Source organism: Taeniopygia guttata, chromosome 14 (genome assembly GCF_048771995.1).
Source record: "Taeniopygia guttata chromosome 14, bTaeGut7.mat, whole genome shotgun sequence".
Lineage (NCBI taxonomy): Eukaryota > Metazoa > Chordata > Aves > Passeriformes > Estrildidae > Taeniopygia > Taeniopygia guttata.
The window spans coordinates 1,785,866-1,809,424 of record NC_133039.1 but is presented as its reverse complement, the minus strand read 5'-3'; the positions used below and the strand labels follow the sequence as shown (position 1 = coordinate 1,809,424).

General features: G+C 39.9%; 1 protein-coding gene across 2 annotated transcripts in view; it reads right to left on the bottom strand.

Annotated features, from left to right (window-relative positions):
- Window positions 1-22,209: 22,209 nt before the first annotated feature.
- TRRAP (transformation/transcription domain associated protein) overlaps window positions 22,210-23,559 on the bottom strand; it is a 74,073-nt gene continuing 72,723 nt past the window's right edge. For both annotated transcript variants that reach the window (XM_030285092.4, XM_041719238.2), the window contains exon 72: window positions 22,210-23,542. In XM_030285092.4, coding sequence (XP_030140952.1) covers window positions 23,258-23,542 — 285 coding nt within the window. In that variant the 3' untranslated portion in view covers window positions 22,210-23,257. The remainder of the gene's footprint in view (window positions 23,543-23,559) is intronic.

Genomic DNA, 23,559 nt, shown 5'->3' with positions numbered 1-23,559 from the left:
TCTGATTTTCTTTATTGTTGCAATTTTCAGAAGAGAGCCTAATAAACACTATATTTAAAATTCGTATTTGCTTTTTCCAATAGGAAAAACTGACAAACAATAACAGTTCTTCAGCATCTTTGCTTAAGACAAATGAGACCAATTTTTTCTGTTTTCATCCAGGTCACTACAATACATTAAACTTATTTTATTGGTTGAGTCAAATTCTAGAAAGGGGTTATTATTTAGAGTGTTTTCAAAATTTCTCAGGATTTTAATATTTAATATAGTCCAAATATTCTCTTTGTGACCTGCACTACTCTGTTGCTGCCTTCAGTGCAAGTTTACTAGCCATTTTATAACTCAGACACTGGGCATTTATAGCTTCTGCAAGCATAATGCACCAATGTCCTGATTCAGAAACTCTCTAAGTAAACAGCTTCAAGCAAACTCTTCTGTTCTAACTGTAGATTTGAAGAGTTCTTATAGATAATATTATTTTCTTACTTATCTCTTTATGAGATGAAATCTTACTCTAGATATCAAAGAATCTTCTGAGAAAACTACAGTAAGTGCCATTATTCACCTCACAGTGTTGGTTTCTGAGTGAAAACTGAAAAAAAGTTGAGATAATAGTTAGGCAAAAGCCTGTTGACACCTGTAATGCTGCCTAGAGAAGCACTAACAGGAAGAAACCCCAGTTGTATTTTAAGCAGTTCTATGAATAAATATGCAAAGCAGACATTCTCATCAATTCAGTAATGAACAGCAAAATGGATGATAAGAGAGCATAGACACCAGCCTATTTTTCTATTACTCCAGCTTTTCTTTTTAAAACAGATAGAACAGACCAACTGATTAAAATCCCTTTAATTTCCTCTTCTTTTAACATCAATTAAACTTCTCTAACATGAAGGGAACATAGGGAAAGGCACAAAGCAACAATGCAATACTAATTACCTAGCAAGTGAACAAGATGATAATGATTAACCATGAAATTTTTTATCTAGAATAAAAGGATTTTGAAGGAAGGAGAATTTTGATTCGCCTCTGTGCATGTATCTTATTGATACAGAGTGAAGGAGCCCTGCCCCAGCCACCCTGGGTGCAGAGATGCTGTTGTGGCACTGTTGTACAATTCTAGCTTTTTACAAAACAGAATTCCTATTTTCTGGTTGGTTGTGCATTTGATCTGCATAATCACCCCACAGCTATGCAAAGCTCCATGCTCTGAGCAGCTGACAACAACATTTAATCCAAGGTCAGTGATTTCCTTTAATTCTTTTAAATTTTTTTTCCAATCAGCCATACACTCTGCATGGATTTCTGCTCTCCCTGCTGGAACTGATACATTTCCCCAGCTGACTTAAAACAAAATCTAAATACCCCAATACAGCCCTGGGTGAATACTCCTCAGTAAGCGACCCAAACTGTCCAAAAGGTCCACAGAAGCAGATGTGCACAGAAAGGAAGATTATTTAATCCAATCTGTTGGCCCATGGTTATCCTTCCTGCCTTGTCCACCAGCACTCCCCGTTTACAGCTGGTTCAGAGGAATGAGGGCCAGGCTGCCTGAGGCTGTGGGGCTTAGGAAAGGGGAACCCTCCAAGGTTTCCCTCTAAAATGCTCCTGAATGCAGAAAAGCATTGGAGTGGCTGCTGTCCTAGAATTTCTGCTTCTCAAACACACAGAGTTCTCTCTTGAGAGCCATTCTCCTCCCACAGCAGCCAGGAGCGTCCCCAAAGCAAACTGAAAACATTTCATTGCACCTTCCCATTGCTGGGCTGTTGTACCCACTCTCCACTTGCAGGGTTTCTCCACAGGAGGTAAAAGTATTCCCCAGCTCTGTTACCTCCTATTTGGGCTCCCATTTGGAGTCCCTAACACAGCCAGAGATGGGTGCTGTGAGAAGCAGCTTCTCCCTTGTGCTCCACGTAGAAATCATCGGGCCCCTGTGGAGGGGCACCATGCTGGGACAGGCAGAAGGACAGAGTTTTCTCTCTTGGAGTTCATTCAAACCAGGATACACTTATTATTTCCTCAACAGGAAGCCCTTTCCAGTTATCATTACAATAATGAATGTCTCCTGGGATACATAGCTTCCTTTATAATAATTCACCCATGAAAAGGCAAGAAAACCACAGTGGAAAAGGCACTGAGCTCTTTTTTATTTTTGTTTCAGCCTCGGTGACTAGGAATTCATTTCATGTTTTAGGAGTCATTAGGAGCCTAAAGACTGTGGCAGCTTTTAAAAGATTGGCCAATTAAAACGGAGCTGCAGTGACGTTACTGGTGCGGCTGAGTGAAGGTGGCCCTGCATGAGAATGAGCGAGTGCCCCATAGACTGAGCCCTGCAGGAAGCAGAGGAGACAAACCAAGGTGCCCCTGGCAGTCCCAGCTGGTGGGGCAGTGCCCCCAGGCTGTCCCAGTACCCCACACCAGGATCCCAGTCCTGGGTGCTGTTTCAGCACCCACAGGGCAGCAAAAGCACTTTCAGCTAAGACAGGGAGCTGTGGCCTGACACCATCTTCCTTCTTTCTCCCAAATCCAAAGCCAGAGACAGAACAGTCATGGATATCATAAAACAACTCAAAATCTACCTAAATTTTCTGTGCTGCTGCAGAGTCAAGAGTGATGACCAGCCAATAAACCTCCTAGAAGCAAGCCAAGGGTCTAGGGAAAATGATGGTTCTAGATGAAAATTTTTTAAATGCCTTCATACCTATTATTGTAATAATATTCAAATTAATAGTAAAGATTATAAGAAAAGAAAGATAACTTAGTGCTTGGACAACCTTATGCTTTGTTTTTGACAGAGTTAAACCAGTGATAACAATCTGTATTATTTGTTATTTGCTTGACTATTTTGAATATTATCAAAGACCTAACAGTAATCCTAAGAAAAGGGAGGCAAAAACAAGACCTGAATACACCCCACAATTAAAAATGCAGATAAACAACTGGAAACTCACAGGCATTTGTCTGAAAGAACTAACAAAATAAAATACAGTGGTGCAAAGCACAACAGAGTTTATATTTAAAAAAAATTAAAGTTAGAAAAATCAGTCTTTCAGTCTTTTTTGGGGGAGACTGACTGGATACAGCCTGCAGCTCTTTTTTTTTTTTTTTTTTTTTTTTTTTCTATTTTTGCCATTATTTCTTAGACTAGGAGATTAAATTACTGATTTTGATGACCAAGACAGTAAGAATTCTAGTAAAGACAGAGGTTTTCTCTGACCCAGATCCTAGACAGTAACAATAACAAATGGGCACTTTGGAATGTCTCTGAGCAAGCAATTTTATTCATGCTCCTCATTTAGAAGTCTCCACATCATCAAAGCCATTCCCTGCTCCTGGCACTAAGTGACACCTGTCTCAGCAGAGGAGATGAAGATTGAGGAGGTCCAGCACTGAGCAGTCCACACTGTCCTTTTGGGCTGACTTTACTGTCAGAGCCAAGGCACTGACAGCATCAGCAGCACCATTACTGTGCCACACTGTCATTACATAAAGGAGAATTTAATTATCCAGCCTGGCCCTCATCATACGGAGAAAAGAAGGGAGAGGAAATGCAGGAGAGAATGAGATTTTTTTGAAGATTCCTGAAATTTTAATATCTAATCTTATTTCCCCAAGTCAAATCTGTTTTGCCCACGACAGCAATTGTTGAGTGATCCATCCCTGTCTTTACCTAGATCCACAAGACTTTTTTTATATCTTCTCTGCTCCATTCACCTGAGGAGGGGAGTGACAGATCAGCTTTATTGGGCAGCTGGTGCCCAGCCAGAGTCAGCCCACAACTCCAGGTGAGAAGACAAACTTTGGAATCCAGCAGGATCTCTAATGAGCTACTGGCTCCCTGGGTGACCAGAACACCAATGGGGGAAAAAAGAACAAAAAACCAAGAACCTCAGAGAAACCGGGGAAAAAAAGGAGTGAAAAGCCAAAAAAAATCATATGGAGCTCTGAAATCATCTGTCCCACACAAAAAGAACTATTTCCCATGAACACCATGTAACAGCTTTAATGCAGTTGGAGATTATTGGCACCACAGCAATAACATCTACCTACAGCTGCTATCCTTCATTCCCAATGACCTAAAGCACCTTCATTTATTTCAGAATTTTCACAGAAATAAGAATAGATCCAAGCCTGCTGCAATCAATGGAAATACTTCCAAGAGCACAAGAGGGCTGTGAATCAGGCTCATATTTCACAGCAGGCACAAGTCTCTGCTTTATCAGATTCAGGAATACACTTCCTGACTGACTTGTAAAACAGACCTCCAGAGCAAGCTGGAACTCTCCTAAATTACAGACAATGAAAACTCAGCAAATAAAAAGAAGCTGTTCTGTTCCAGGGTGCCACTGAGGAAGGGAAGTCACCAGCACAGGGTACACCTGTGGCTCTGTCCTGTGCCCCTGGGGACACTGTGCAGGACACAGATCTCACACCTGGGAGCCACAGGGAGCCTGGCACAGGTGGGACATGGCCATGGGCACCTGCAGCCCCATGGAATCATCTGTGTTGGAAAACTCTGTGGCAGCAACTCCCTGACCACAGAGAGCAGGCACAGCTTTCCCAGGCACTGTCCTGGGAAAGGCTGTGAGAAGATCAGAGAAAAGAATAATAAACAATTCTTACCTTCACTTGCTGCACCCATTGTTGTGAACATGTAGAGATTTGTTTACCAAAAGGTGGTTTCTTAATTAGCCAAAGGTGATGGTGTTTGGATTCCAAGACCAATTGGGTTCACCTGTATCGTGACTGTCTGTAAGAGCAATAATTTTCTTAATAAATACAGTATAATGAAATGATTGATCAGCCTTCTGAGAAGCATAGAGTCAATACTAATTATTATTCAGCTAAAAGCCTGTGGTGACAAAGCACCTCCAAGATCTTTGAGTCCAACCTTAACCCAGCACCACCGTGTTCCCAGGTGCCAAATCCACAAACCTTCTGAACTTCCAGGGATGGGGATTCCACCACTTCCCTGGGCATCCTATTTCAATGCCTGACCTCCCTTTTAGTAAAGAAAGTTTTCCTAAGGCTGATCTGGAGTAAAAAGCCTGGTGTCAGGGCTTCCCTGAGCTGTGCAAACACAGCCTCTGAGGTAAGAATTCACTTAGAACAGTTAAACTGTGTATCGTAGTAGAAAGAATCACTGACCAAACTCTGGAGTGAGGATTGAATGTTAGAGATGTAAAAGGATTTCCCTCAGAATTTATTCTTACCACAAATTGGCTGCCACCCCAAATATTGTTCACTACAGAGTAACTTCCTGCTTTGTTTACAATTGAGGGGAAAAAAAACCACCAAAAAACCCCACAACAACCATGACAAAATCAACACACTCCTTTTGGTACATTGTAGACACAAACTTGTCCTGGGGAAACAACAATTCTAATCCTTCTGAGGTTTGGACAATTACAGGTATTTTCACTGGTTTTCTCTATTTTATGGATTATTTATGTTTTACATTTAAACATACTAGTCTTCCAGCCCCAGAGACACAAGAATGAACACAGCTCTTGTTTCCAAAGAAGGGATTTTTCCAAAATCAGCACCACGGTTGTCATTTTGGGTGCTTTTTTATTTCATATTTACACTGTAAAAATACTTCTCCTGGACTTAAATTACCTGTTTTCAGGCTCTCCTGTATGTAGAGATGAACAATATAATCTCTTATTACTATGCAGACATGTCCAATGCTTTTAAGACAGAGATCCCTCTCATAAATTGAATTACAGCGAAATGTTTACCCAAAACAAACACACGGTATATTTTAGCTATCCACATCCTTGTACTTACCTAAGGAAAACAATCCTTTAAAACATCAGTAATAAGCTCAATGCCTCACTGTGCAGTGACCTTATTTGTTTCCAGTCAATACAATCAACATGGGATTCTGTGTGCGAGAATAATGCAAGGTGGGGAAGCATTTGAGCTACAAATTTGTATGTTGGGACAGCAATCCTGCAATTTGTTGGAAATAATTCTGTGTACAACTGTGTTTTGCTTCCCAGTAGTCAAAAATTGTCATGGTACTTTCTTAGACTCCCTACTCCTGGATATAAGACATGGATAGAGTCATTGCCTCCTCCAAAGTGCAGATAAAGCTACAGGGAAGAAAAAATACTGGGAAAAAAAAGAAAGTCTCTCCACAGCCTCAGTGCCAAAGCTGAGGTAATAAAGCTAATAGTAACTATTATGTACAGACTCTTCCAGAGGAGTGTGGTTTTAACTTTCCTTCATAAGTTGCCTTACAAAATAATTATTTCTTTGCTTATGTCCGCGGTAAGGAAATCCCAGCCTGATGGTACCCACTGGGTCGGAAGAGTCCCAGCCTTTGTGGACTGACACAATATTGCTGAATGATTTTGGGCTACTTTGAAGAGGAGCCAGTTGGGGCTGAGCTAAATGTGTGCAGAAATTAAAACAAAACTTAGCAGTTGAGGCCTGATGGCATCTATAGACCACTGAGGACTTTTGGATCTCTTTGGTTTATACACATCACCATTTTTGTAAAATTGTCTTTAAAGTTTTCAAGAGCAAATGAGCCTTTTAGGACACACTGAAAAGCCTTTGTGCGTTCTGAAATCTGAATGTACAGTGAACAACAAGGAGGTAGAGAAATTAAGGGATCTCACCCTTTTTGCACTCCAGAAACAAGTTCTATCACACACAGCTCTTCTGAGCTCCCTGCTGCTCTGTGTGTTGTCTTCCTCCAAACTCAGACACATGGCTTGCCCAGGGATGTTCCCATCTCCACTCACAACAATTCCCCCAACACAAAGGGTCATGTTGAACATTCATCCTCATCAGCAAAACTCCACTGATTTCAGGTGATTGGAGGAAATTTGCTCATACAACAGTTTCACACCCAAGATCTAGAAATAATCTGCCTGGGTGTCCTGATTAATGGTAGGCACTGTCTGATCTTAATTAAGAGTGAATCTGTTAGGTCTGTGTAAGGCTTACCTCCTTCCCTGGGTTTGACATATGCACCATATGGTTCATTTTCCAACTGGGAATCTGCTCTATAAACCCATAGCAGCTCTCCCAGGTGAAATCCTGTGCTCACAATTCTATGATATAACACAGCTAAATTACTTACATGATCAAACACTGAATATGGAGGAAGCTTCTCATTTATTTTCAGGTATGCATGACCTGTTTTATCTGTTTCACATTACCTTTTTCAGCAAGCATTTGAACCTGCTAACTTGCTCACCAATGTCCATAAACAGCAGAAGAAGCTTACACACTCTCCTCCTTCCTAAATGCTAAAACACAGGTAAATAAGCTCAGGATTGAATTTAATCTTTATAGACTCTTGTATTGCAAAGTTCTCGTTGCTGATTAGATGGAAACAAGTTTATTAATCATCTCTGGCATTTTTCTTTCTGCATACAGGGACTAATCTCTATCCATTGACTTTAGAGTACTGAAATCAAATGGAAGTTAGATTTCTAGATTTCTAAATCACTCCTCCTCTCACCTACCAAATAAATCACATCTGTGTGGTGTGAACACACTCAATGTTTTTTTAGTTACTGAACTTAAAAATCAGATTATTTTCAAAGGGATCCAAATTGCTGAAGAAGCTGTCCAGTGATATAAAATGACACTACCATCCCAAACATGAGCCTAGCCTAACATTTGGTTGGTGCTGCTCAGTGTTTGAAATTTGAAATGTTAACACAATTCTGAACTTGAAAAAGCTTACAAAATACCAAAACTCTCTTACCCTGCCCCTGTTAAAACTGTGCATTTATCTATAGATACATATATGAAAGAATGAACCCTTTAACATATTTCAACATTGTGGATTCTACACATTGGAAGGAGAAATGGGAACATTGCTCCCACCCCTTTACTAACAGTGAAATGTTAAACTTTGAGGTGAATTTGTCAAACAGGCTGGAAAGGGCTAGAACTTGACTAGAACCTTCTTGACTATTATATAGATATTTAGAACACTTAAGGACCTCCCATCTCAGGTGACAGAGACAAATTCTCAGTGCAGCCCCCTCCCCTGTCTAGCATGGCAGCAGAGAGGCTGCAGCCAGCATTTGCCAGCTGAGCCGTGTTATTTTGCATTAGTGAGGGGTTTTGTGTTCAAATGATAAACTGTGCTCAGTGACATTTTCTGTCACGGTCTCCTGCACTAAACTGAGCTCTGAAGAAATCAGAACCATTTGGAAGAGGAAAGTTGTACAGAGAACGAAGACACAATTTGCAGCTGAAAAGCTTTTATCTCTAAGTACCTGTCTGTATCTGCAAAGCTGCAGGAAAGTTGACCAAGAGCTGCTGGAACTCTCTCAACAGCTGCCTCAAAAGAGGAGGAGCCAGGGTGCCTCACCTATAAACCACAATGTTGTGGGGTGTGGAAATGAGGGGGAACTGAGGGAGAAGGAAAAATATTTAGTCCTCCCTTTTGTACCAACTCCCTTCACTACCTGTATCTTCCTCACATGTGCTTTTCTAACCATCTTTCAGTGATATTCCTTAATTACACAGTAATGAAATACACTCAAAGTCAGTCAGAAATCAGCAAAGCAAATAGACTGTGTGCAGCACACGGGGTGAAGGGAATAGGCTCAGCTCACACTATTCAAACACCAAAACAGGCATTTCCAACAACTCTACCACTGCCAGGCTGCAGCACAGCAAGGTTTTTGAGTTAAATCATTGCATAATATGATGGTAATGAGTTTCTCAGCAATCATTATGTCTCTGTCAGATGGTAATAAAATGGAGTATTTGTCTCTGCTCCTGGTGCACTTGGAGAATATGCAGATATGCCAGTCCTCATTATATCTTGATAGAAACAAAATCCATTAGCCCAGGTGCTATACATTTTAATGAGAGAGACATGTAGAAACAAACCCATGTCAATTATAATAAAATGGTTACACATAGCTGGAACTGATAAAAATCTAAATAGGTCCATATCAATGCACTGCTTCAGAGTTGCATGGTGTTGATCTACTCCTGGTAGGAGTGTACAGTGGGCTTTCAACTCAGTGACTATGTAATTGGTAGGTAAGAAATGATGTTTTTATGGTAAGTGCTGCTTTTCAAGTGTGTATGAATATATAATGAAAAATTATTCCTTTGGGGAAAATACTTTTAAGCCCTTTTTTTTTTCTTTCTCACAGGCAAAAAGGAGAAAAAGACAAATATGGGAATTTCTTATGAGAAAAGACAAATACGATTCTGTTGATAAGTTATAATGGAAACAGCTTCATACACACCATTCATTGATCCTTAAAGGTAAGAGTTGTAACTGAAATCACAGTTACCATTTTCAGGACTAGAGCAGTGATACCCAGACATTGATATCTTTACTGTTTTTAACTATACCACAAATAATTTAGCAAGTGGCCATATTTGGTCCATTGTTTCACACTACCTCACCACACCAAGTTCACACAGGGCTTGTCCTTCCCCAGCCAGATTTGGAAAAGAGTGGAGGGTGGTTAGTTTAGTTAAACACTGGTGTGCTCACCCCAGGCAGGGAGGATACAGGACAAGTTTCTAAATTGGCATCAGCCCATTCATGGCACTTGCCATGTGGTCCAGAAGCCAAAATTTCAACTTTGAAGAGGAGATTCAGCAGCCAGCACTGTCCTTGGCATGAGGCTTGCCTGGCCATGCTCTCACAGCTCTGGCTTAGCCCTGCAGTCTGCAGAGCTGGGAGGGTAAATCCCTCCAGGGTAAGCCATGGTGTGCCTGAGGTCTCCCTCCTGAGCAGCAATCAGAATGTGTTTTGTCCTGAAAAGACCACATGAAAGGGTGAAATGATGCCTGATTTTTCTTTTTGTGCGAGTTACATCCTGAAAGGAAACACAAGCTCTGCTGTGAGGCTGCTCCAAATGAACTCCAGATGAAATCTCCAACTGACCCAAATTCCCACTGACTTCACTGGGTGCTTTGAACAGGCACAAAGGAGAGTCTGATAGCTCTAAGCTGGAAAACATATTCACATATGGCTGCCCCATTTGCTCCTGACTCACTGAGAGCAATGGAAATGCTTCCATGTTATACGTGTGTGAGCAATTTTCCAGACTGCAGCCATAAAGCACTAGATAAAAATGGTTGTAGAGACTCATATCTTTGAAAGTTGTCTGTAGTACATGATTCACATAATTCTTTCCTCCAGTTAACCATTTATGTACTTCCTTTAGCTGCTTTAATCCTTCTTTACTCCTTTTGCCTAAAGAAAAGTTGCTTTAAATTTGTATTTTCAGCTCTTTTACCTATTATGCTTCAGTGTCACAATGTTAAAAGAAATACTTGCTCTTTCCATTTAGACTACAAATCTGTGCCTGATACCAAATGACACCAGAATTATTTCTGCCATTTTAAAAGCATCTAAATATACCCCCTTTCCTTGTAGACATGATACATTTTACCAAGAGGGCCTCCAGGTTTCTCCAGGCACACTATGTACTATTCCCCTAAAGGATAATGATGGGAGAAAGAATTGCAGTCAGGTGTAGATATTTATTTGGAAATGCATTATTTAAAATTCAAATTCATATTAAGTAATAATAATTGTTTAAGTAATGAAAGTTCTCTCTTGCATAAGGGAATTTGCTGAATAGGGATTAAAGTCATTTTTCAAAGTGCCAACAAATAATAGTTTCAAGGAAGCATGTTTGTTTCCTGATATACAAGGATTCTTGTTTTCTACAGAGGGACAGCACAGCTAATGAATCTCAGTTGTGTCAAACATTAATATGTTGCCATTTGGGTGCCCATCAACCAACCATCATATGCCAACAGAAAATTCTAAGAATCACAACATACATTATACAAATTTTTGTTTAATTAATTAATCCTGTCCTCTGAAATATTAACCTTCATTTGCTCAGTTGCAATTACAGCAGTAACAACACTCTTGCTAAGTCTCTGTCTTTAAACTTCCTAAAATTGCCAGGAAAAGACAAAAGGATGATTTTTGCATCTGTTGAACAGGTACCCAGATTCTTGGCATAATATCAGCATGAAAAAATTACTGTGAAAGACTTTATGTTCTCTGCAGCAGAAAGCTGTAGGTAAAAAAGAAAAAGTGAAACCACATTTGCTGCTTATGTATTCTGTCAAATTAACAAGAGAATCTGTGGATGGGCTACTGTCTATAATACTGGTTTGTATTATATTAGATTTAAAATGAAATCTGGAGCTTTGAACATCATTGACTGAGGTTAGATCATGTCATTACATAATACCTGCAGCCTTGGTGGAGTTGGTCTGTAGGGGCAACCTTACTGCAGAACTGAAAAAATAATTCCTAGACTTAGTAATCAGTAAATAGCCTTACAGATTTACTCAATGCTTTATTTCCTGCAGTCAACCCATATATAAAATACAAGGGCCTCTTGTCTTTTTCACTATTATTATTTATTTTATAAGAGCTTATTTTGAAGTTATCAAGAATCCATACACACTTATTCACCAGTGTAATTGCCTGGAAACTTTTCAGCCTTTCTGGTGTGACATTTTTCACCTTGAAAAGGACATTTGCATTGAGAGTTGAAAACAATTTTAAAACTCAAGGCTGAGAACACCTAGGATTGCTATTACTCATCTTTACCAAGCACTGACAGTTTTAAACCTCCTGAGCACTGAGATAGCTCTGCAATTTCCTGGGGGAGTCAACTATTGTGCAACACCATTGTTTTCCTGTGATAGCACTTTCAAATCATTAGTCCACAGAATTCCATACATATCTGTAAACAGGTATGATTTATAGCTTGTAGGATGGAAAATCAGACTTAAAATATTACATTTTAAAAAATTGTACCAAAAAGCCCCTCTGGGTTTCTGAGGAAAGTGCCTCATCACTTAACTACTTACTTTGGGACAGCTCAGATGAATAAAAACCCAATTGTAGTGGGCAGCCTATAGATATAGAAAATGACAGTTCTTTCACAAAAGGTTTAAGCTCTACACTTAGAAATATCTATGTGTGACATCACAAGGGACTGATAATTCAAAAATCAAAATATAATTAATTATTGTCTTAAAAATAAAATTGGATCCTCAACATTTTCTTTTTTTCTCTTTAAAGAAAAATAAATGGGAATAATACGCTCCATAACATTTCAAGTAAAAGGATATTAAAGACAAATTATAATTTAAATAAACTCCCAAGAGCCACCAAGGTTGGATCCACATGTGCTTTGGGATGACTTTTTCTGAATTTTGGAAAAAGGCAACAGGTTTGGGATGCAAAACGGAGGAGGAGAGAAATCAGACATAGACACTGGACAGTAAAATTTGTTTTAAGGGGCTCATTGGCCCTTCTAATAAAATGGACTAGAGCAAATCAAGCATAAACTTGAGATTTCTGAACTGTACGACTGTCATTAACAAGAGGTGGCTAAACCCCAGAAGTTCTCAAGAGCCACACTGCAAACACAAACCAGAGATGCTAAGAGGTGTCTGTGAAGGACAAACTAAACTCAGCAGTCCCTAAATCCTGCCAATATTTACTCAGGAAATGTTCAAAGGCCTGCCCCATTCAGATCTCAATTAATTTAACTAGATCATTATAATCCATCCTACTCAAATTCTTCTTCACTTTCAGCCCATCAGCTCAGCTCTGTCCCTGGAGTTTCCAGCTCCATCCCTGCAAGGAGGCAGCTCTGGCAGAGAACCTGGACAGGGTTTCCACTGTAATTAACAGCCAGGGCTGAGGAGCTTGGAATGAAACATCTCAGCTCCCCTCATTTCTTTCATTTTTGTGCATACCCCACAAATACCTCCATGTAGTCTGGGACAGTGAATGCTGCTTTGCTTACTTAGTGCTACACTCAGGATGTGCAAAGATTCATCATTTTCTGAATGAACTTTTCAAATTATTTGTTAAATGCATCTCTGCCCAAAAATATCTCTTTTTGTTTTTTTTTTTACCTTATGTAAATTCATACTCTCAAGATAACTCAATACATTTAATTAGAGTGATCTGCTCCCCCATCACTGTAGAAAGGCCACAATTCTTTTAATTGGGTAGCCCCAAAGCATAAGGTTCCTTTAAATACCAGCTGTAGGTCAGCTGAAAATATGAGTCAAAATATTAGCACAGCAAGAAAGCCCAACTGTTGTAATTTTTTAAGAATTAAAAAATAAGCATAGGCCTTGGCATTAATTTGACATGAAAATGAAAAGCTCGTAAAATTGAGACTATCCCAACAGCATCCTGTCAAAAAAGTTGCAATTGACTATATGTCTGGTTGAACTGAAAAAAATTAAAATTGATTTTTACTATTTTTAGATTTTGAAGGTTAAATTTTCCATATAAAATGCATTGAATTTTTTGAAACTCAATTATTTTCATTTGAAGATAGTTTTAAAAAGAACAACAATTATATTGCTTTCTGAAAGCAAAATTACTGAAAACAAAACTCTTCTGGGAGAATACTTATCATGCTTGAGAGATGGGTGACAAGAAACTGAGCCTTGGTCTGTTCTGCTAATAACAGTGCCCTTAGCCACAGATTAATTTGTCTAAATAACAGGAAGAGAGTGCATTTATAGGGCCAGCTCTGTCAAACCTCCCCCATCAGTCTTTTCCCCATTTAATCCATATAACACAGCAGAATAAAAAATATTCAGGATAAAAAAAATGTGCCCCTCTACTGCTGTAATCAAAGTGATTGTGTTTCAGATCAAAAACATTTATTTTCTGCATGGATTAAAGGATTAAATTGCATAGGAATTCTCTGCCCAACATTCTGTGCTTGTGTTAGAATCCAGCTGCCCTTAATCTCCATATCATTGACACAGGATATTGATAAAATGGCTTTCCCATTATGGCTTGTTTGTTTGTGATGTATACAGAATTAAAGTAACAAAAATAAGATTCCAGGGTCATTTTCCGGGGTGCAGTTGAGTCCTGAGCCAGCTCAGCTGGCGTGCCATGCCCCTTCTGCCCCTGCAGCACCGAGCCCTGGATGTGCAGGGCATCCACCCTGACAGCACTGGGCACAAATTCCCCTCTTGTTCTGGAGTTCTAGAGTTCCCCTCTAGTTCTAGAACTCACCCGTGGTGAGTTCTACCCCTCAGCAGGCTGGGTTAGGGTGGCAGATCGTGCAGTGACATTGTGACATTGGCTCTGAGTCTGGAGGTGGCTCGGGGACAAACGGGTGGGTTCTGCTTCACAGACACCAGGATGGTTCAGCCCAGGGGAAAATGAGTAAAGAGCCAAAATCACTGCTGGAAGAGCAAAAAGCCAGTGGCAAACACACCCTGCCATAACTAAATATTCTAAATCATCTAAATCTAAAATAGCCTCTTCCCTGGGCCAGTCTCTAGTCCAAGGTACACTGCTTGTAGTCTATGCAGAAGACAGCGGCTGCACTCAAGCACTAAGTGTTCTGCTTTCTGTACCTCCAAGGCAAGCTAAATATTTGAAATGTACCCCCCAAAAAAAGGGGAAATATTAGAGATATCCATTCATAGGCAAGAAGAATTAATTTTGATTATTGACTGACTACAAAAGAAACTTTGTTGCTTGATGATGAGAATCCACTGCATGACTCTTGCCCTTCTGTCATAAACAGGAACACAGTTCACAACTGGAAAATCCATCACTGACCTTGGTGTCAGCAACCAGTTCCAAAAGGTGAAGCACTTTTCCCCTCAGGTCTATTGTCGCAGGCTCTCTGCAAATTCAGGCAGTCATCACTGCGTCGGGTTAAATCTATCACACAGGGAGAGTTGCCCTAAGATAAAATTCCCTCTTGTTTCTTCTCCTCTAATAAAAGGAGTATCCCAATAACTTTCCAGTTCTCCACAGCTTTGCTTCAAGAATTGTTGACTTGGTAAGCAAATACAGTAAGTTAATTTAGTGTTATTGCTTAATGATCACAAAAGATTAAAATAAATTAAGGAGTGTCACTCTTTTACTAATCTTTCTCTGTTTTACAAGGCACATGTTGGTGTGTTGCTACTGTTGTTTAAGATTATGATGCCTTTAAGGTTTATTTTGTATCTTCAGACTTCTGCTCTTTTGTGATTAAATGCATAGAAGCAAGTGGAATAGTAATTATGTAATTTATGCTCATACACTTCCTCCCACTGGCAGGTTGCTTCTTGACTGAAATTGTATTATTTGATTCATGAACAGCTACCTATTAAAGATGGCGGGGACAGATACTGCAAATCCCTAAGAGCAATCATGAAAAAATATTTCAGCTACACCACTGATGTCAGTCCATTTGCACATTTTTATCACTGATTCATGTTCTGTAATCTACTGCTTCAACTGAGAGCATTTATCCCTGCTCCTTCTGAATAACATTAAAAGCATATAGAGAGGTGAATCACACAACTCTAAGTGTGCAGTTCGTACCATTGATTCAGGCAAAATAGGAATATAATTGTTAACCAAATTTGCAAATACAGAGAGGAAAAATTTTGCAGCTAAGGCAATTAACCGACGTGTTTGTGCTTTCTTCCACTCTAGGAAAAGTAGAATATCTCTAAAGTGCCAAACACAGATAAATTAAATGGGAACAATTCTGCTAAAGGTAAAAGGGGTAACACTTCTTTTCTGTGTGTATCCAGCTCCTGAGTGATGAAACTAATCATAGATGAAGAGCAACACATTATTTACACAGCAGGGACACTTAAAGACATGGATGGTCCTGCGTTGTGCCAAGATCTGTTCAAGCTTTTCCTTTAAGAAAAATGTAAAAGAGTAGCAGGGAAATCAGAAGGAGGAAGGAGTGAAGTAACTCAACCAAGGTGCCAAAGTGAGTCAATGAGAAACACAAAACAGATCCTGGCATTTGCCAGCCTGTGCCATGGCTGGCAGATGTCAGAGCTTCTCTCACAGCCTCAGATGGAGGAACTGTAAACTGAGTTTTGAACCATTCAGCTGCATTCCTCCAAGAATGAACTGCAGTCAGGGGATAATTCCAATTCTGTATCTACATTTAGGTCTGTGTAAATAATAGTGAGGCTTTTAAGATTGTGATCTGACAAAGATACTCTGCTCTTTAGAAAAATCAAGACTTTTCTTTGATTGAGCAACATTTGAAAGTAAGAGAAACAGTAAGAAGCTAAAGGCAGTATTTTTCATTGCAAAGGAAATGCACCAGTGTTTTGTCCTGTTGAAATCTGGAATGAGGGATTATGCCATTAATTCTGTGTATGTTGCTCTTTACAAAACCCCTGAGATCTATGGTTCTGATATTTTACAAAGACAGGACTAAAAATTGGTGAAAATCCTCTTCTCAAGCATTGCTTATCATGCTGCAGTAAATACCAAGAGCTACACAAGCACAGCCTAACCAAGTATTCAGTCTTGTTCAGAAACAGCCTAAAAAGTTACTAAATGTTTTCTAAAATAAGACCATCTAATAAGAAGTGGGGGTTTAGACAGTAAATTGAGTTATATTAACATTAAATCAGCCCCCCTAAAGAATAAGGTTTGTGTTAGTCCGTGAACTTATTTCACAAAAAAAAAAAAAAAAAAAAAAGTGTGGGGTATAAAAACACAGTTACCAAAGCTGAGTTCCCCTTCTGGGTAGATTTGCAGAAGAGTGCTACAAAGGAAGCTGAGCACCCTTGGATGTAATTATTACTACAGCAAATTACCTCCATTCTGGTTACATAAAAGAACAGATGAATCCCATAGTACACATAATCCCTGAAAAAATGCACGTGAATGAAAGCTAAACTGAGCTAGGTATCTTTCCCTGTGCGACTGACAGCCTGTTTGGGAGCTGAACACAGAATTCATATCTGTACTGAACCATCCCACAGCTCTACAGCATCACATCTGTCACAGGAGGAATAAAACAAGCATTTTGGCACTTTCAATGGTAACCTCATTCACAACATACCAGCTCAGTGAAACAGCCAAAGCAGAGACAAGCAAGTTATAATTTCACCCCAAACTAATGTTTATTTTTTTGCAAGACTGTGAGAGGCTCAGGAAGTTTGACTCATTCTTTTCCCCAAATCACCAGATCAAAAATAGGTAGTAGGTGGTCAGAGGAAGGGTTCCCACTATTCCAGTTCCTCAGTGTCTCTGTTTCATAAATCTTCCACTTTTGATCCATTTCCAGAATACAAAAGAATCCCCACACTTTCACCAAGAGTTTACAGGCCACAGTAAGAAATTACTCTTTTCTCTCCAGAAATTTCCAAAGGCTAAAGCAAGGGCAACACATCTCACATCTCACACAGGGTGCATCCAACTCCACATCTGGAAACCAGATACAGCCTGCAGGGCAAATTCATCTGACCTGCCCCAGTTTTGCTGTCATTGTGCCATCTCCTGTGGATCTGTGCATGTCCATGCATTTTGTCTCTCCTAGTTTGTCTCTGCCAGGCAGATAGAGTGGATGGGAGAAGAGGGCAAAGGGGCCATGGGAGATCACAGAATTTTGGACACTGTCCCAGAAAACTTTCTCTAAATTCATTTAATCTCAACAAAATTGAGTTTGGACCACCCAGACTGCAGTACCTAAACAAGAAAGGCAAGAAAATTGTTTTAACTTGGAGACACTTCTTTTTACTCACAGACTACAAAGCCACTGTGTTTTACAACATACACACACACACACATCTTGAGAATCAAAAATATCAATTTTCCCCCACAAATTTACTTCATAACAGAGGGTTTGCACCACACACAGAGTTGGACAAGGAACCCTGAAGTCCCAATCCCCACTCCTCCACAGAGCCTCACAAAGATGGGGAGTAGCTCCTTCACATGCTCAAGCTAAAAAATAAATGGTAGCATAACGTACAGCATGAGAGATTAAAACCCAGACTTTTTAATAATGGATGCTGTTAATTTACAGGATATTAATATGGCATCTTTCTCCACTTGAGAATCGCTATTTTTTTTTTTGTATTACAGAAATGAATAGAGGCAGCTATTACACAAAGAAACAACATTTCAGTGACACCACCAGACCTCAATTAAAAGTTCTGTGCCACTTAGTATTGCTTCAAGGGATGGTAAAGAAACACTGACCCACTCCAAAGTGGTTTATGAATTGCTACTGATGAGAACTCTTGCTGAATAAGCAGGATAGGTTCTTTCATGCCACTTTCTTACAAGCAGCAGCAAGGAGTGGAGAGAGACAGTAATTAATGTGTTAGTATGGAGAGAAACAAAGAGCCAGCAAAGGTCTGTCCTTTCCCAGCTGCCAGACGGAGCAAGCTTCTCTAATATAGCTGGTACTGAATAGTTCTCAGGGGCTGGACTGAGGGTAAGCAATGCCTGATTGATGAAGGTACAATCCTGACAGCATTTTACAGCCTGGATAAATATCCCTTCCCCCCCCACACCCAAAAAAAAAAAAAAAAATCAGGCTGCAGACAGCAGTGAAGCCTGGTATTAGGGTGTGGAGCACATGAATTTAACAAGCCAAAGCTAATAGCACCTCCAAATATAGCAAACTTCTACAGCATGTTCAGAACAAGAATCAGGTGGATTGGAAATGGGCTTTTACCAGTGCTTTGTTATGACAGCTGATTTCTGTGACCGTTAAGTGCTTTCTTCCAAGAAATCCAACCATTGTGGATTAAATGGCAAGAGAAGTGTTCACACTAAGCTCTAACAAGGTTTGTGTTGCTGTGCACAATAAGAAATGAAACCAGGCAAAAACAGGGGGCAGAGGAGAGGTGCCCACACTGGTTAATGCTTCTCCCTTGGAAGAGCAGACACAGCCAGCTTAGCACCTCATTTCTTACAGCAGCATGACGTGATCCTCCAGGGCTAGACAAGGTCAGGATGGGTTTTATAGCTCACTCAAGATGGATTTTCAAAGTCTCTATTAACCACATGCAGTCCTCCAGTGGAGACAGAGTGAAAAGCATCACCAAAGGACAAAAACACCCCAAACAAAACAAAAAAATAAAAATGCATCTTGTAACACCAAAGCATCCCTTACCAAGTTTGCCTGATGATGTCCCAAAGTCCTGACTGAAGCAGACCCAGCCATCAGAGCAAGTTACCCTGAAAACATTTACCAGGCTGCTCACTGTCCTCAGCCAATCAGTTTGGACTCCATCTGTTGGCAGTTAACATGAAACTCCATTCTTGAGGGGAAACAAAGAAAGAAATAAATCTTAGGGCAGCCTCTTTCTTCCTGTTTCACCGTTCTCAGGTTTGCCTCTGCCACTTCTCCTGCTTCCTTGCCTAAAATTCCCTGGTTTTGCAGAGGATTGCACTCGGTCACTCCCCTTGGAGAAGGCCAGGGGCAGCACTGAAGGGTGCCCATCAGCCACCCCTTCCCTTTCCCTTCTCCTCCCCAGGGCTGGCAGGGAACACCCAGCAGGTCCCCCCCGGGACAGGGGGGATGCAGTGCCAGGAGCTCCCGAGCAGCTGAGGGGCCCCAGCTGGAACCAGGATGCTCCAATCCTGTGTAGTGTTTTTTGGGGAAAATGGGAAGAAATAAAAAATTTCTCCGAGTAAAGCATTGGATGATTGTGACATTCACATCCTCTGGACAGAGAGACATAGTTCTGTCTCTCAGGAGAAGCACGGAGAGAAGAAGAGAAAACAATCTTTATCTCTGCTCCTTTGTTTTGCCCATGTGGAATGTGGTGTGGAGATTGTTTACCTGCAGTGATGCTGGGTTGGATTCTGGTGAAGGTTGTTTGGGGTCAGTGACCAATGGATCCAGCTGTGTTGGACTCTCAGCAGAGAGTCACAAGTTTGGGTTAGATAGGTAAGTAAGAAGTAAGTATGTAGAATAGTATAGTATCTCTTTAAATAGTATATTAATGTAATATAGTATAATTTTAACAAAACTATCCTTCAGCCTTCTGATCTGGAGCCAGACATCATCATCTCTTCCCTGAGTCGGGGTCTGCCACATTTTTACTATAGATGATAACAGGGGAAGGAGAAGTTTGAAGGCAGAGAGGGAGCACAACCCATGCTTAGAGCTCTCAGGGAAAGGCAAGGCTTATTTAAAGATGAAAAAGCCACAGTGAAGAGATGAAAGTCTAAGTTAACAATTTCACAGACTTCCTCTTTTTTTTTCTGTATTTCAGCACCTTGAGGCCTTGTTTAGGAGGTCCCAGGTGAGGTGACACTCTCCTTTGGCTCACAGCTCATGCACACAGGGACAGTGAGACCCGACACAGTCAAGGGATGATGATGATAAACCACATACAAGTCACCAGTTGTTTCACATGTGCTCTCTTGAACCTCTAAAATGTGAAATGCACCCGCACTGAGCTGATTAAAAGCTCCTGTGAGTGTGAAATCTTCTCTCTGAAAAGGCTTCTACACTACAAAAGAAACATTTCATACATCATATTTGAAACAGATCAGAGCCTTAAAAGCAACTTTATTCGACTGCCATTATGAAACAGAGCTTTCATTGTCTGCCCCTGGAAGGCTTTGAGTCATCATCTTCCAGTAATAACTAATCCCTTGCTCACTCTGTACCTGACAATTCATGGACAGCCCAATTACAGGAGAGGAAAGTGGCACACCACTTTCAGAGGGTGGACTCAAACACTCAACTACTGTTAAAGGCTTTTGTTTCAGAGTACAATTCACTTAAGCAAATTCTGATAATCTACTTTGAGAGCAGACTGTAATAACAAAAATTTAAATTGCAGCAGCATCATCTAATAAAGACAGAGTCAAACATTATTACAAAAGTCAGGAGACAAAAACAGTGTAATTTGAGAAACCTGACAACTACTTATTCTCCATATAATATCCACACCTTACATTTTTATCCAGTTTCATATGCCTAACTTGCTTCTTAGTATTTCTAATTTGCCTTGAGTGATCTCCCAGAGTGCCCAATTCATACCAACACAGGTAAATGTGCCAAAGCCTACCAACATGTATTTTATACAGAATTATGGCTGACACAACTTTGGTGTTAAGGACTTGTGACTAGTTACCCTCATGAAGATCTGGTGAAATCTGTCTGTAACTGTACAGAGGTAAAAAAACAAACACAGCAGGAGGAATTTTCAGAATGGCATAATGCTCATAGAGTTTCACAGAGAATTTTTAATTTGACCTATCTTAATTCTTGAGTGTTTGATTTTACAGAGTAATGACATAGGCTTTTTTTGTGTAGTATATAATCTGAGGGAAGAAACCTTGAAGGAAATACTTAGAGTGAATTGATATTTAATGTAGTTCACTTTCAAGTATCTGCTCAGCAAGATGCATTCTGAGCATGGATCACTAACAAGACAGAGGGAACCCTTATCTACAATCATAAAAAATTAAATGCAGCTAAGATAGATGTCACATGTTCCTGATGATAATCAGGAACTTCCTACCCTGTATTTGTCAAACCACTCTCTTGCTAATGGACAGCTGCTGCTGATACAAGAGATGTCAGATATCCCCCAGGCTCTGAAGAATGCTCATGTATAATGAAAAGCTTTCAGATTTATCTCCTGAGCTGGTGGTAAAACTCTGGGTTTTACCCAGACTGTGTAAGCCTTCTCACAAGTTGAGGTGCAGCCATAGCATATGCTCATGAAAGAAGGGAACCAGGTATTAACATTTGCACATTAACACCATCAGGGAGCTCATTAACAGAAATCTCTGCTCCCTCACACCCTAAGCCTTCTCTCAGGAGTATATCTGAGATGATGCCACGAGCAAGAGAGATGTCACAAATCTAAAGACAACAAAGTTTGTCTCTCAACTCACATTCACATTTCTATCATGGACAGAAAAGTGGCTGAATTATCTGAAGACTTCCTGTCAGAGAATACTGTCATCTCTCAGACATATCCAAGACGTGCAAATAAGAAATGATCCTGCATCTCCTCTGTGCTGTGTGTGCTGTATTTCACAGCTGCAAATATTACAGTCTTCCATAAAAGGAAGGCAACAATTCCCTTCAAGTCATGAAAGCACTGAGCTCAGTTGTGAATGACTGCAGACAGAGTGTGTTGTGACACATGCAGGAAGTGCTATGTTTTATAAGAAGACTATTCTTGCCAACATGATTTTGATAAGGAAGTCTTTGCAAAAAAAAAAAAAAAGTATGCTTGTTTTCCAAATCCTTATACAGTCCTTAGCACTCATTTATTTGAGCTTCCCCTTGCACTATGTACTATTGAGCAATACCCTCTTTAATACAAAAGGAGCACCAAGCATGGGAATGAAGGGCCATGCTTGATTCATCCATCATACAATGAAGCAAAGTCATAGTCATAGGATAATATTAAAAATATTATAAATAAAATTAATACCACAGAGAGTTTTATAAAATATTTATTTGGAAAAAAATCACTCTGTACAAATTTAACATTCTCAACACCGAAGTTTTATAAAAATGCTAACACAACAGAAAGACAAGTGAAACATTAAACTGCTCTTCTTAAATTACAAAGGAACAGATTCATTCTAAAGAAGCTACTGTAATTCTAAACAGTAAAGAGACCTCGATAAGATTTCATTTTTTCTCTATTACAGACAAATACAGGTATCAAAGGATGGCTTTTTCCATCCTTTTATAAACTTCTCCCCAAACACTGTCCACAACTAAACCAAATCCTCTAAATGGTTTACACTTTTACTGTACACAGCTTGTGCTCCAGGAAAAGTCAGCACAATTTGATCATCATTTTCTCAGTGCCTAACAAAATCTCACCCCTATAACATTTGGTACAAAATTGTCTGTACAAAGCAACATTGCTCATGTAAATTTGAAGCAAACTTAAAAGTTAAGAGCCTTTATCTGTGCCTTCAATTTGGCATTGCGAAGAGAGAGTGATTAAGTAAAATTTCAAGGAGGAAAACTCAGTAACTGGGATTACTGTATTTTTCTTTCTTTTTAGTAATTACTATTGTATAAAGAATTCATATAGTGCAGGTTATTAGGAATGGCAGATCCTAAATCTAACAATACTAGTTTCATAGTCTTCATCACAAAATTAGATTTTTCTGTATATTATTTTTCCTCTCTTCATTTTAATCTATTTGCAAGAGCTGCTGTTGCATATCAACTGCTTAAACAGGAGGAAATGCCTCCCTACAGAATTAAAATCAGTAAAAACGCTCTAGTACTGTAAACACAGCTAGAATGAAAACTGACAAAACACAGTGTGACAGGTAAGCCGTTGTCTGGAAAGCTTTTTTCACATTTTCTTAACACAAAATATGGCTCACATATCCACAAACAACAGAAGGAAATAAAAACAAAAACAAAACAAAACAAACCCCCCCCCAAAAAAAAAACAAAAACAAAAAAAAAAACCCCAAAAAAACACCACCAACCCTCCCCAAACTATTGAAAGCTCCAAGTCACAGCCAGGGGTGCCAGGCGGGGTCCATCCGACAGAGGTTGTCCAGGCTGTTGGCAGCTGCCACCAGGGTGTTGACTTTGCTTTCCCCTCCCTCAAACTGGGCGAGGTTGTGGAGGCGAGTCATGATGGCAGTCACAGCTTTCTGAACCAGGGAAACCAGCTGCTGGCTGTCCATGTTCTCGGGCTGCCCAGCTGCTGACAGTGGAGAGGAGGTGTCCTCCTGGGTTTTTTTGTGCCATGCAATGATTTCATCCCTTAGCACAGTTTTTAGGATGCCATCAACCTATATGAAGAAGAAAA